Source organism: Poecile atricapillus, chromosome 23 (assembly GCF_030490865.1).
Source record: "Poecile atricapillus isolate bPoeAtr1 chromosome 23, bPoeAtr1.hap1, whole genome shotgun sequence".
NCBI lineage: Eukaryota > Metazoa > Chordata > Aves > Passeriformes > Paridae > Poecile > Poecile atricapillus.
Window position 1 is genome coordinate 5,487,232 of NC_081271.1, and position 13,256 is coordinate 5,500,487.

Here is a 13,256-nt window from a genome sequence, read left to right on the forward strand (position 1 = left end):
CCTCGGTGGCTTTGCGGAGCCTCGGCTGCCGGGGGGGCTGCGTCGTTCCCCCCCCGCTCCTCCGCCTGGCACGGGCTCGGCGGGCAGCCGGCCCCGCTGGGCTGAGCAGAGCGCAGGGACACGGGGCTCGGGTTTTTTCCGCCTCGGCGCTGGCGCTCTCGCCCTGCTCTCTCTCGCTCGTGTTGCAGTGCGGCTTGGGCGGGCGGCCGGGGAAAGCGGGTGCCCGGAGCAGCCGCGGCTTTGCGGATGCTCCTTGCGAGCCCCCACGGCTTGCTACCTTCTCGGTGTTTTTTCCAGGCGATGCCACACCTCCCGAGGACACTGGGGACATCGGGTTTTGCTGAGCTTAGCAGCTTTTCACCGTCGTACCGAAGGCATCAGACAGACGCTCATCTGCCCTGAAGTGCATATCTGCAACAGCTCCCGGGAAGACTCTGTCTCTCTGTCTCTCTGTCTCTCTTTCTCTCTCTCTCCAGTCCAAACCATTACAAGACCTGACTTCCACCATCTGGAAATCTAACCCCTCTTATGTCCCTTCTCCTTTTTCTACGATGACTCACCATTATTTTTAACTTTGAAGAGAGAGGAAATTATGGGGATCTTGGAAGCCTGTGTTTCTCTCTAGGATTTCCCCAGGGTCAGATAATCGGTGTTACTAAGAGACACTAAGATTTGGCTTCTCCAGGTAATGTGATTTGTTTTCTGTGTGCCATGGTGGTTTGCAGAGAATGACAGGAGCCGGGACCCCAGCGGTCGAGGAGGGGGACTGCGGTGGTCCGCGGGGCAGCTGGAACCGCCGGCTCCACATTCCGGCAGCCGCAGAGCCTGGCTGCAGGCAGGGAGGGCAGCATGTCACCAGGGAAAGAGGATTGGGAAGGTGTTAAACTTAAAAGCGGAGCTGGAGCTTTCCTGGAGGGTAGATTGCCTGAGATCGTAAGGTTAAATGTTAATTAACCCTTAGCTGCATGCCTGGAAATGAGCTGAGACCGGCACCCCGGGGGGTCCTCTCGGCACTTCAGGGCTGGATGGGGTTATTTTTCTTCCTTCCTTTCTCTTCCCTCCCCCCTCTTTATTTTATTTTTTTTTAACTGGAATTCTTATTTTTAGCCAAAAAATAAGCCCTGGTTTAGCAGTGCCAGTTTTTCCACGCTGGTTTTGAACAGGTGCTGGTTCCTCAGGTGTTTTCGGTGTTCCACCTAATGGGTTTAGATGAGAGTTGTTGAACTCTATCCCAAGAAAGGCAAATTAACCCCTCCAGGAAGGGGATAGACGTGCTAGAGAAGGGATCTGCTCTCCTCCCCCCAACTTTATTCCATCTCTCTCTTTCTCAGCAGGGGCGATTTTCTTTCTTCTTCTTCTTATTTTTTTTTTTTTCCTTTTTTTTTTTTTTCTCTTTTTTTATCTCATCCCTTCGCCTTTTCATGAGACTCTACCAAACCTACGTACCTGTCCTTCTGCAGGATAGTAGCCCTGCCCCGAACCCGATCCCACCGCTGGGCACTGGGAAGAGTTTAGCATAAGGATTTCTTTTAAAGCCCAATATGACAGTTGCTACTGGAGATCCTGCAGATGAAGCTGCAGCTCTTCCCGGTCACCCGCAGGACACGTACAACCCTGAGACCGACCATGAGTGCTGTGAGAGGGTGGTCATCAATATCTCGGGGCTGCGCTTCGAGACGCAGCTCAAGACACTTGCCCAGTTTCCAGAGACCCTGCTAGGGGATCCTAAAAAGAGGATGAGGTATTTCGACCCTCTCCGGAACGAGTATTTCTTTGACCGGAACAGACCCAGCTTTGATGCGATTTTGTATTATTACCAGTCTGGGGGGAGGTTGCGGCGGCCGGTTAACGTGCCCTTAGACATCTTCTCCGAAGAGATCCGCTTCTATGAACTGGGGGAAGAAGCCATGGAGATGTTTCGGGAGGATGAAGGCTACATCAAGGAAGAGGAGAGGCCGCTGCCTGAGAACGAGTTTCAGAGACAAGTGTGGTTGCTCTTTGAGTACCCTGAGAGCTCAGGCCCTGCCAGGATTATAGCTATTGTCTCTGTCATGGTGATTTTAATCTCCATCGTCAGCTTTTGCTTGGAAACTTTGCCCATTTTTCGGGATGAGAACGAAGACATGCACGGCAGCGGGCTGAGCCATCCCCCCTACTCCAACAGCAGCATGGGGTACCAGCAGTCCACTTCTTTCACAGACCCCTTCTTCATCGTGGAGACACTTTGCATCATCTGGTTCTCCTTCGAGTTCTTGGTGAGGTTTTTCGCCTGCCCCAGCAAGGCTGGTTTTTTTACCAACATCATGAACATTATAGACATCGTAGCCATCATTCCCTATTTCATCACCTTAGGGACGGAGCTGGCCGAGAAGCCAGAGGATGGTCAGCAGGGCCAGCAAGCCATGTCCTTGGCCATCCTTCGAGTCATCCGCTTGGTGCGGGTCTTCAGGATCTTCAAGCTCTCCCGGCACTCCAAGGGGCTGCAGATCCTGGGACAGACTCTCAAGGCCAGCATGCGGGAGCTGGGCCTCTTGATATTTTTCCTCTTCATCGGCGTCATCCTCTTCTCCAGCGCCGTCTACTTTGCCGAGGCCGACGAGAGCGAGTCCCAGTTCCCGAGCATCCCCGATGCCTTCTGGTGGGCTGTGGTTTCCATGACGACTGTTGGCTACGGAGACATGGTCCCCACGACCATCGGGGGGAAAATCGTGGGTTCCTTGTGTGCCATCGCTGGTGTACTAACGATTGCCTTACCTGTGCCCGTCATAGTGTCTAACTTCAATTACTTCTACCACCGGGAGACCGAGGGAGAGGAGCAGGCTCAATATTTGCAAGTAACCAGCTGCCCAAAGATCCCCTCTTCCCCTGACCTAAAGAAAAGCAGAAGTGCCTCTACCATTAGTAAGTCTGATTATATGGAGATTCAGGAAGGTGTGAACAATAGCAATGAGGATTTTAGGGAGGAGAACTTGAAGACAGCCAATTGCACCCTAGCTAACACAAACTATGTGAATATCACCAAAATGCTAACCGATGTCTAGTTGCTAAAATCTAGTCCCGTATTTAAAGCTGAAGTGGAACAATTGCAGATATTGAGTGCTGCTCTGCATTGTAGTTAATACAGTATTTTCTACGGTGTATATTTGGTTCTGCATGGGAAGCAATAGCTGTGTAAGTGACTTTTAACCTTTGATTTCCGCACCGAATAAGCGTCCGTGCAAAAAAACCACACCAAATCCAAACCATTTTGTCGCCCTTCTCCCATCCCAGGCTCGTGGGTTTCCAAAGATACGGAGGGGACGGGCACTTGGAGCAGCGGGATGGGGATGCAAGGGGCAGGTCCGGGCCACCCCCGGGTGCCACAAATCCTGGTCCCTGTCCTGGGTGACAGCTCCCAGGCACAGGGAACAGCTGGGAAAGGTCAGGCAGAACTTCCTGGAGGGCCGCTGCAGGCGTGGGGCCGGGTTGCTGGAGGGCTCGGGTTCCTGCCCCGGGAAAGCCGAGGGCGAACGCGGCGCCCGGCTCCTGTTTCATAACTGAGAATGCTGCATGCTGCAATAGTTTCAGCCACTGCAGTGTGCCAGTGTGAGGCCCAGGGGAGGGATAATTAGTGTGACAGCACATTATTTATTAAGTCTTAAATTTTCTATGCGAGGCATCGGGAGGGACGAGTAAATAAATCAAGAGCTTGGAATTTATTTATTTATTTAGATGACACTTCCATCATCAATATTTCCAGGATCACCAAAGACACCTCCACTGACACATTGAAAATGAGTTGGAAAAAGCATCTTTTTTTATATCTATATATAAAACTGGAGCAACTATGCTGTGGCCTATAATATATTTATACTGCAGTGAAATTTAACCAGTAATACAGTACAGCTGCATGGATATTTGTTGCATGAATCTGAATATTTAATACACACACAAATATATATTTTCTTAGTAGACTATACAGTATTCATGTTTATAGTGTTTATAGATTCTCCGGTGGCTCGAAGGAGATTCATGGGAGTTTAAAAAAAGAAATCTCCATTATAGTTAAAAACCGGATGGGGAAGGCGTGTGCTGACAACAGTTGGATAGATACCAGTGCAAAGCCTGAGAGATAACAAGGCAAAGCCTGAGTGTCCGAGCATCCAGACACAAGAGCTGACGAATGCAAGCCAGGGAAGGTGAGCTGAAAGTTAAACACCTGCGCTCATTATGGGGCGAGTAATTAGTCATTAATCGTGGTGTCAGGAGCAGAAACCACGACGGATCGGAGAGGGCACGAGGAGCAGGTGGAATAGCAGGTTCCAGCTCTCCTGACTTGTTTGATCAGCAGTTTTCAGCCGTTCCCGTAGAATTCCCGTGTGTGTGTGTGTATAGATATTTAGAGAGCGACTACAGGGCCGAATCCTCAGCAAACAGAGCGCTTGGGGCATCGAGGACTTCCCGGCTCAGGGCTGCTGGGATGATGGGACATGGGCTGGAGCAGGGTGGCCTGCCCCTGGAGCCCATGGGGTCACCAGGGCAGGGTGCATTTTGGGCTTGAAAGCTCAAAAAGCCCTGTCAGGGCTGGGGCTTTATTCCTTTTTGATGGAGAGGGCACGTGCTGAGGTGGCCTGGATCTGAGCTGGCTCCTCTGAGCCTTTGCTTTGCCTTCCTCCAGGGTGTTCAAGAGCAGTGGGTCAAGGTGCAGAGAGCCTGAGGCTCTCTTTCTTCATGCCCAGTGTTATTTGGGGATGGGTGAGAGCTGTTGATGTGTGGGGAATCTCACCTGCTTTCCCCATCCCTGTGTGGGTTTGCTTGTTTTTTTCCCTATTGCTGACAATCCTCAGGGAGAGGTGTCCTGCTCCTCTTCCAGGTCAGGGGAGACGGGGGAAAAATCTCTGCCAAGGTCACGGTGCAGCAAAGCCTCCCTGGGCTGTGGAACAGGGTTCAGTCGGGGTGAATTTGGGCTGAACTGGGGCATGATCAGCCCTGAAACTCTGCATGAAGGGTGAGCACAAGGAGCTTGGGGAGGGGTGAGCCAGACCCTTCCTTCCTCAGAGAGGAAACCCCTGCTCCTGACAATAATCCAACTGGTGCTAAAGTATCTACAGCAATGGCTCCAAATGCTGCTCCAGAGCAGGATCCATCTTGTGCTGATGGGGCTCCACTTGGCCAAGCGGAATCACTCCTCAGTTTTATTTGATTGATTGATTTGACTGATTGAGGCCTGGCTATAATTAATTCCAAGTATCCATGGTTTGTGGACTCACTCCTCAGTTTTATTTGATTGATTGATTGATTGATTGATTGAGGCCTGGCTATAATTAATTCCAAGTATCCATGGTTTGTGCGTGGCAGTCCCTGTTTCTGTGTGGGGCAGAGGACCAGCAGCTTCCAAGTGCTGGGGTTCAGGGGTGTTCGGGTCCCCAGTCTGTCTTTAACTGGATCTCGTTATACTGGGAGCCCTGCACTCCCACTTTGCTGTGGCAGCCTGGGAATGGGAGACCCTGAAGCCCCTTCACGCACACAAAAAAGCCAACACAACCAAAAGCAATAAATCTTGAGTTCTGAAGCTCATCCTGTTGGATGGGACAGGGCTGGCGAGAGTCGTTGGCTCAGGCACGATTCCCAGGGCAGACGGCCAACTTCCACAGATCCGGCTCGTGGTGGTTCCGTGGGGACATGGGCTCACACAGGGGAGCTGCCTGATGTGCTGGGATCCTCTGGATGCCCTTGGCACCAGGTGATCCCGTTCCTGGTCAGGGTTGAGGTGTTTTGCTGGTGGTTTTGCTGCAGGTGCTTTGGAGGCTGCTGGCACTCGGTGAGACTTTGTGAAGTGTCCGGTTGTTGGATGCCCGAGGGCTTGGGCTGGTTTGGAGGAGCGCTGGCCAAAGCAGTGGGTGTGTGTGGTGGTGGTTTGGTGAGAGGAAGGTGAGCTTTTCCTTTGGGGAGGTGGGGTTTTGGGCACGGTGTTCCCCTGGGCTTTCCAAGGCCAGGCAGGAGGGGACAGCGGATCCGTGAGCAGGATCCCAACATCCAAACCCCATCTCCAAGCTGGGGGAAGTTCCACAGTCACACATCAGGGGCAAACGGGGGTGAAGAGCATGAGACCACTCTCCTGATGTCACTGACGTGAGGTGATGAGTGTCCCCATGCCAGCACAGCCCGTCCCTTCCTCAGGACAGATCCAGCACCTCCTGCACTGACCCTGGCAGATGCTCCTGGGAAAACGAGCGCTGGTGGGAGCGCGGCTCTGGGCTGCCCTTGTTGGGGGCACAAGGAAAACGCTCAGGGTCAGTGCTCGGATGTTTGGCTCAGGGTGGGAAGGGTCGGTGAGGGCTGTGGGCGGGAGGGATCCACGGCTGGGAGGGATTCGTGGCTGGGAGGGATCTGACAGCCCACATGGAGCAGAAGGGTCCAGACTCCTGCCTCGCACAGAGAAATTGTTCCCCTACAGCTTTTAATGGGATTTGTGCCTGCAGGTCGGAGCTCTAGTGCTATTTCTAGCTTTGCTTCTGACTCACTGATGTGATCTTGAACCAGTTTTTCAGGAGGAGACTGTGATATTTTTTTCTTTTTTTTTCTTTTTTTTAAAATTTTTTTTCTTAAGGAATGTGGTTTGAGCGAGTCTGGGCCTGTTTCTGTGGAGATGCTGAGCATCCCAATCTCCTCCTGACTCTGAAAGGTGCAAAAATGAGCTGCAAAGAGGCTCAGACTGAGGATGCTAAATTAGGGACTGAGGAAGGGGAGGGTCCCACAGCGGTGTTAGAGTTGATCAGGCCCCTAAACAGAGATAGTCTGGCTCTTCTCCTCCTCCTGAGGAGCCATTTCCCTCTCTCCAGGCCTGGAATGGAGAACTGGAGCTCTCTGGTCTGTGGAGGTGCTCCTGGCTTGGCACCCGGAGGAGGCAGCGCCTCTATTTTAGTTTTAGTCACTGTGCCATGGTTTTGGAGAGATGGAAAGCTGTGATTACAGAGCGGGTTGTCTTCTAACACCCAGCCTCGTGCCCAAGCCTGCAGGCAGCCCATCAGCCCTTTCAAATCTTCCAGAATATCTGCTGAGGGCAATGGGGTGAGGCTCATGTACCAGCTGGATGCTACCAAGTGATTAGGAAAAAATGATCTCTCTGGAGCACAATGTTTTATTGGGAAAATTAATCTCTGCAGTGACTGTGTCAAAGTCCTACAGATTTGAATACTGAGCTATAAGAAGAAAAGGATCTCTGGATTGGCGTTATGAGAGTGGCACGTGGGTGTATAAATATGGGCATATTTGTGCATAAATACACAGAAGGAGAGAAAAAGACAGAGGAGGAGGAGGTATTTCAGGAAGGACCTTGCTTTGTTATCAGATAATTCCTGGGTCAGCCTTTGAAACTGCTGCCAAAGCCTTGTAGCTTTTCCAGAGCTTGCAATATACTTGGGGATGGGTCCAAGGGAAGGAGATCTGGATCTTGCCTTGGGAGCAGAAGCATCCTGAGGGTCTGGTGGCATTCTCGCACCCCTCTGCAAACAGCAGCTTTGCAGTGTCTGTTCCCAGCCCCAAGTCCTGGCTTGGGCTGGTCTTGACCATTTCAGTGACTGTGCAGGGAAAGCCAAGCAGTGGTTGAAGGGATTTGGTTGAGCTGCAGGTGCTGTGCTGCACTGAGTGGGCTTTGGGGTTATTGTTTGTAATGGTTGGGTTTTAAATCTCTTCACCTATGGAGACTTTTGGTTCCAGCGTGATGGCTCCTATTCTGGAGCCAGGGTAGTTCTATCACAGAATCCTGGAATGGTTTGGGTCGGAGGGATCTCAAAGCTCACCTTGTTCCACCCCCTGCCATGGACACGGACACTTTCTACTAGACCAGGTTGCTCCAAGCCCCTTGCAGCTTGGTCTTGAAACCTTTGCTCAAGATCATTACCACGAGACCTTATCCCAAAGTCTGCATCCTTGGGGGTGGTTGACCATGGGAGTTATCTGTGGTGGTCACTCATGGGAACTGGTCAGTCTGCTGCAGGGGTGAAGCAGGCTGAGGAAAGAAGGAGTCAGCCCCAAACCATTTTGGTTTGCACTCAAATGAAGGCTGTGGCTCTCTACTCACACCCCTGGCTCCATTTGACCTTCTCCATGTGACACATCCCTTGGTGCCTCCTGTTGGGGACCAGCTGCTGCCCCTGCCAGGAGCCCCAAGGGGGGACAAGGGTTCCCCCCCAAGCACCAGCCCCTGCTCTGTCCTTCCCCAGCCCTGCCAGCATCCCTGGCCAGTGTCCCCTCGGTGTCCCTGTGATGTTTCTGCATTTGGCTGCCCAAAATTCACCCCTCTGCTCAGAAATGCTCTGATCCTGCTGTGTCCCATCAGGGGGAGAGGGCCCAGCCTGGGGTGAAGCAGCCCTGGGAGCACAGCACTGATTTACACCCAGGGACAGGATCCCCCAGCCCAGTTGTGCATGACAAGAGATAAATCCCTAATTCATATTTTCCCTCCAGAGAGGGGATGGTTTGGAGCTGCTGGACATCGTGTAACCACAGCAGCTCCACGCACATGGACCCACCACATCCCCTCCCCAGCCCTGCCTGGCTATCCTGAGCTTGGGGTTGGTCTTCTGGGGTTTGTTTTTTTTGAATATTATTATTTTTATTATTTTTTTTCTGCTGCCTATAAGATGTAATTATCCATTTGCACTTGCTCCCTCATTGTTTGAGATTGTGCTCTTGTCCTCCACTGTCGTCCCCGAAGCACAAGGGGAAAAAATGGGTATTGGATCAACCCTGCATGTGGTGCCTAATTTGAGCAAATCAATAGGAAGAGGAAATCCAAGAAGGACTCATCCTAAGGATGCTGGAGCTGAACCTTTTGTTTCCATGGTTACGGGAGAAATGGGACCAGGAATGGAGAGAGGCCTATAAACTGTTAAAGGAGGACTCGTGGGAATTTCAAGTCATTTAACCATGCGTTTGCTAGACACAACTTTAGACACCAGCTGGATCCGAATTGCACAGTGTTTATAGAAATTCCTGCTTTATTGACGGGCGGGGGTGCCGGGGGGGCGTGGGAAGGGGCTGGGGGCCCCCGAGTCAATAAGGCTGCCCGTTGTATATAGGTATACAGAGCTGTGTACATACATATCCAAATGAGCATTTGCTGTCTGGTTTATCATCAGTGTATATAATTTATTCTTCACAGAGTATCACGATTTTTGTAAATATCGGCACTAATTAAGAGAAAATAAATATGTATATTATTGAGGAGTTATTTTGATATCAGTTCTGTGGAGGGTGGGAGAGGAAAAGGACAAGTAATTATGTTTTTGATATGTTTTTCTCTACAACTAAACCCTCGGTGAGAAGAGAAAGAAGCAGCCTGAACCAGGGAAATCAGTTTGTGCTCCACCATCAGCCAGGCTGCACGGGCAGAGTCCCAAAAACCCCTGGGAGGAGGAGCTGCTGGGTCTCGGTGACGGACATCGGACACGCTGCATGGCGTGTACGGCATTCCCGTGGGATTTGCTCCAAAAAAGCTGCAGCAGCGACCCCAGCAGAGGGGATGGGGCTGGAACCTGGGTCAAGCCCCTGTTCCCCATGGCTCCCCACTCCTCCAGCTCGGACATCCGCCACATCCATGCAGGTAACAGGGAATGGGCGCTGCTGGGGGATCAGCCTGCTCTGGGAAAACTTGTGGGCACCCAGTGGATGGTTTTTGAAAGCAAGTGACCCCTCTGCAAAGAGGGAGAAGCAAAAAGACAAAGATGGTGGCACATCATCTGTGGGGTTGTATCCCTGGAGGGGTCTCCTGGTAGGATCTCTGGAAGGAAACAGGGATGGGATCCCTGGGATGGCTTCAGCTGTCCTTGCAGAGGAGTGGTTCGTTTGTTCATGCCCAGGGAACAACTGCAACAATATTTTCTCTTGCTCTTTTGTCTCCTCTCCCAGGAGCACCTTGGAGCAGCAAAGGGCAGGGGAGGTGTTTGGGGCACTTGGTTCTTGTGGTTTGGGGTTTGCCTGTTTGCCTGGTGGCTTTCACAGCCAACGTGGCTGCTCTGGGCCTCCCTTCTCACAGGGAGAACCCACTCTGTGCACAGAAGATGGGGTGAAACACAAGGAGAACAAAGAGATTCTCCTTCACCCATGAAGGGTTGGCCCTGCTCAGCTCTGGGATGTGGCACCACCTGGTAACCCAGGGGTCAGTGCCAAACCTCCTTCTCAACCGCCCCAATCTGCTCGTACTGGTCATGGAGGAGCCCCTGGTGTGGGCTCAGAGTCAAGTCTTGGGTTCAAGTGTCACTGTGTGACCGAGGGGATGCCATGTCCCTTCCCACATGTGCCTCAGTTTCCCTGTCTGTAGCGGTTTGCTAATCTGGACCCAGCAAACTGCAAATCTTAATTCAATATTAGGACCGTGCAAATGCAGAAATGAGTGGTTGAACCCACGGAAGGCTCTTGTTGGGGGCAGAAGAGGTGTTCAAGAGCAGCCAGTTATGAACATTCACGCCTGGAAAACCATTGGAATGCACAAAAAGTAACAGAAGTGTTTATGAGCAATGCACCCTGAGGGAAGTGTCACACCATTTGCTGTAGAGCTGAGTGGAAGCAGTCCCCAAACTGGGCCACTTTGTGCTCCTCAGCCCCATCTCCAAGCCCAGGAGAGGCTCCAGCTGGCTCTGGCAGATGCCAAACCCTTCCCTTATCAGTGTCCTGTTAGCTCATAAATATCCAAACACAAAGTGGTACCAGGAGTTTGCAGCAGAGGCTGCTCTGCACGGGCTCTCAAGGCGATGGCAGCGGAGGCTGCGAGGCAGACACGGTAATTATTTTAAATTGCCGGGCTGTCAGCGTGCGGCACCAGCCCAGCCGCGCTCCGAGGATGCAGGAGATGCCATCAGGGGTGTGCATCCTCCTCCAGCCGAGCTGCTTGGGCTTTTACACCATTCAAAGAAGCCAGGAGAGGCTGGGAGAATCACCCAGCCGAGGTGGAGACCTCCCCAGCCCCAGGCAGCTCTTTGTGCCCCAGAGCTCCCTGCCCGTGATCCCGACTGCGGCGAGCGGCCGATCCCCGCCGAGCCCAGCCTGGCTGGTTCTGCTGTGCTCACTGACCTACTTTCTGCCACTTTCCTTGCCCAGTGTCGCCTCTCTGGCAGCCAAAACGCCACAAAACCTCTCATGGATCCCATCCGGAGCTCACAGGGACCCCTGAGGTGGGCACGGTGATGCTCCCGTGCTGGGACCAGAGCACACAATTTGCAGGGACTCCTCTCCCTGCCGAGGGGCTCGAGCCCTCCAAACCCTGCTCATTTCCATCGAGGAAGGAGAGGATCCAAATGCCAACAAAGCACTACCTCTGTTGTTCTCCTGGAAAGCTCGGGATGCTGAGCCCATTACAGCCCATCGTGCGTGCCCCAGGGAGCAGCAGGAATTTTTAGCCCTCCTGACTGCCTGTGAGCAAACCTGCTTCCATTTGGCAAAGTGGACGCTCGGAGCCTGAGAGCACTTCCTGGGCTGGGGCTGGAGGAAGCCATTAACTGAGCTGCTGAGAGTGGGAAAGGGAGAATGGTCCAGGGATGCTCCCGCCCTCCCAGTGGTGCTCTGGGGCTTTCTGGGGTGGTGGGGCTGAGTTGAACCATCGCTGCTGCAGTGCCGGTGATTCCAAAGAGCCTTAACCAGGCAGCTGGGTACAAAACATGTGCAAGGGTGGGCGTGCGAAGCGGGGCCCCCACAATCTATCTTTAGATAACCTCTAGGCAAAGGTTTGGAGCTTGCACAGCTCCGAGATGAACATTTATCCTGCAGCTCTGGAAATCAGGCCAGGTCTCTCTTTCTCCTTCCCACTTCCTCCTTGCTCCTTCTCCCTCCTTTGCATTTGTGCTGGGTGTTGAGAAACCTATTCCTGGGAGCAGCTCTCTCATCTGCACCTCAGCACAGTGCCCAGGGCAGGAGAAGGGGGGGTTAGGCAAAGGAGGGCAATATTTGGGTGTATTAAATATGAATCTGTACTTTTACAGAGTCAGAATTGAGTCTGCTGAGGCCCCACATCTACAAAGCACTAGGGTGGAAAAATAAGATCCAAGGACTAAAGCCAGCTCTACCCAAATATTGGAATTCCCCCAGTACTGGGGCCCCTCATTCAATACTGTCACCCCAATTTCATGGAGAAGGCACTTGGTGCTTTCCTCAGCCTGGAGTGCTGAGGTCCTGCTTGGACATTTCAGTGTCCTGAGCCTCCCTGTGCTGGGGACAAGCCACGGTCACACTGCCTCATCTTTTTAATCTAAAAAACTGGGGGACAGTCTGGGCTCAGGGGCTCTGGGAAGTTTTTCCCAAAGGCTCAGCAGAAGGTTTTACCCCTCTCTGCTCTCTGTGGCTGCTGTTGCTGGGCAAAGCTCGCTCACCACCCTGGGTGGGCGCAGGAGCTGTGGGCGTTGATCCAGCCCAGAATTCCACGATGTTCCAGGGACGAGTCTTTGGGAGGTTGTTGGTTTAAAGGATGCCTTGCTGAGTTCACAGGGACCCAAGGGGACGGGGGCTGCAGCCCCCGGGTTTGCAGAGAAACCCCAGGGCGGGCGAGAGCTCAGAGTTTGTTTTGCTGCTTCTTTAATGCAGCCGAAAGGCGCTCCCGGCAAGAGCTGCGCCGGGCTTTGGGGAGCTGGAGATGCCAAGGTCATCCCGCTCCTCACATCCTCACGGAGCCCAGCCTGGCACAGCCCACCCACCGCCCCCACAGCTGCCATGACCTCCCTCCCCCCAGCAGCTCCCGGGGCCGCGGGCACAGAGCAGGGTCAGGCCCCAGGGATGTGGTTTTACCCAGCGAGAGGTGAAGGTTTGGGGCGGGCAAGGGAAGCAGAACAAATCTCTTCTGCCAGGCACCTGCTCCCTGCCTCTGCAGAAGTGCCAACGGCGCAGCGTTTGAGAGCGGAGCCTTTTCCGCTTAGGAGCAGAGTTGTCTTCCACTGTCCTTTTATCCTTGGCTAATTAAAGGCAAATCTCTGCTGAAGGAACGCAGTTCTTCATAGCTGAGCTTTAATAACTGGAAAGTGGCTGCAAATGCTTGGAGGCAGCCGTAGAAATCCTGGGCAGAAATAGCATTTTTATCTTGCAGCTTACCAGCTTTGGCTGGGGGATAATAAATTTCTGAGTTGTAGAAGGAGGCAAGAGCGGATACAGCCCCGTATTGTCCGAGTTTACAAAAGGATCAGTTGGGTGGGTCAGCTAAACTCCCAACTCCTCCCTGAGCAGGACAGCAGAGATCCCATGAGAGGGGATGGGAACAAGGTGACCTTTCAGGCCCCTTCCATCCCAAAGTG

At 52.8% G+C, this 13,256-nt stretch overlaps 1 protein-coding gene across 1 annotated transcript; it reads left to right on the forward strand.

Annotated features, from left to right (window-relative positions):
• The first annotated feature begins 1,541 nt into the window (after positions 1-1,541).
• Positions 1,542-3,041, forward strand: KCNA2 (potassium voltage-gated channel subfamily A member 2). The gene has a single exon (XM_058855994.1). The coding sequence runs from the start codon at positions 1,542-1,544 to the stop codon at positions 3,039-3,041; it is 1,500 nt and encodes a 499-aa protein (XP_058711977.1).
• Positions 3,042-13,256: the final 10,215 nt, after the last annotated feature.

Bases quoted from the DNA above. Each gene is read 5' to 3' on its own strand.
- KCNA2 (XM_058855994.1), top strand. From the start codon at position 1,542: ATGACAGTTGCTACTGGAGATCCTGCAGATGAAGCTGCAGCTCTTCCC.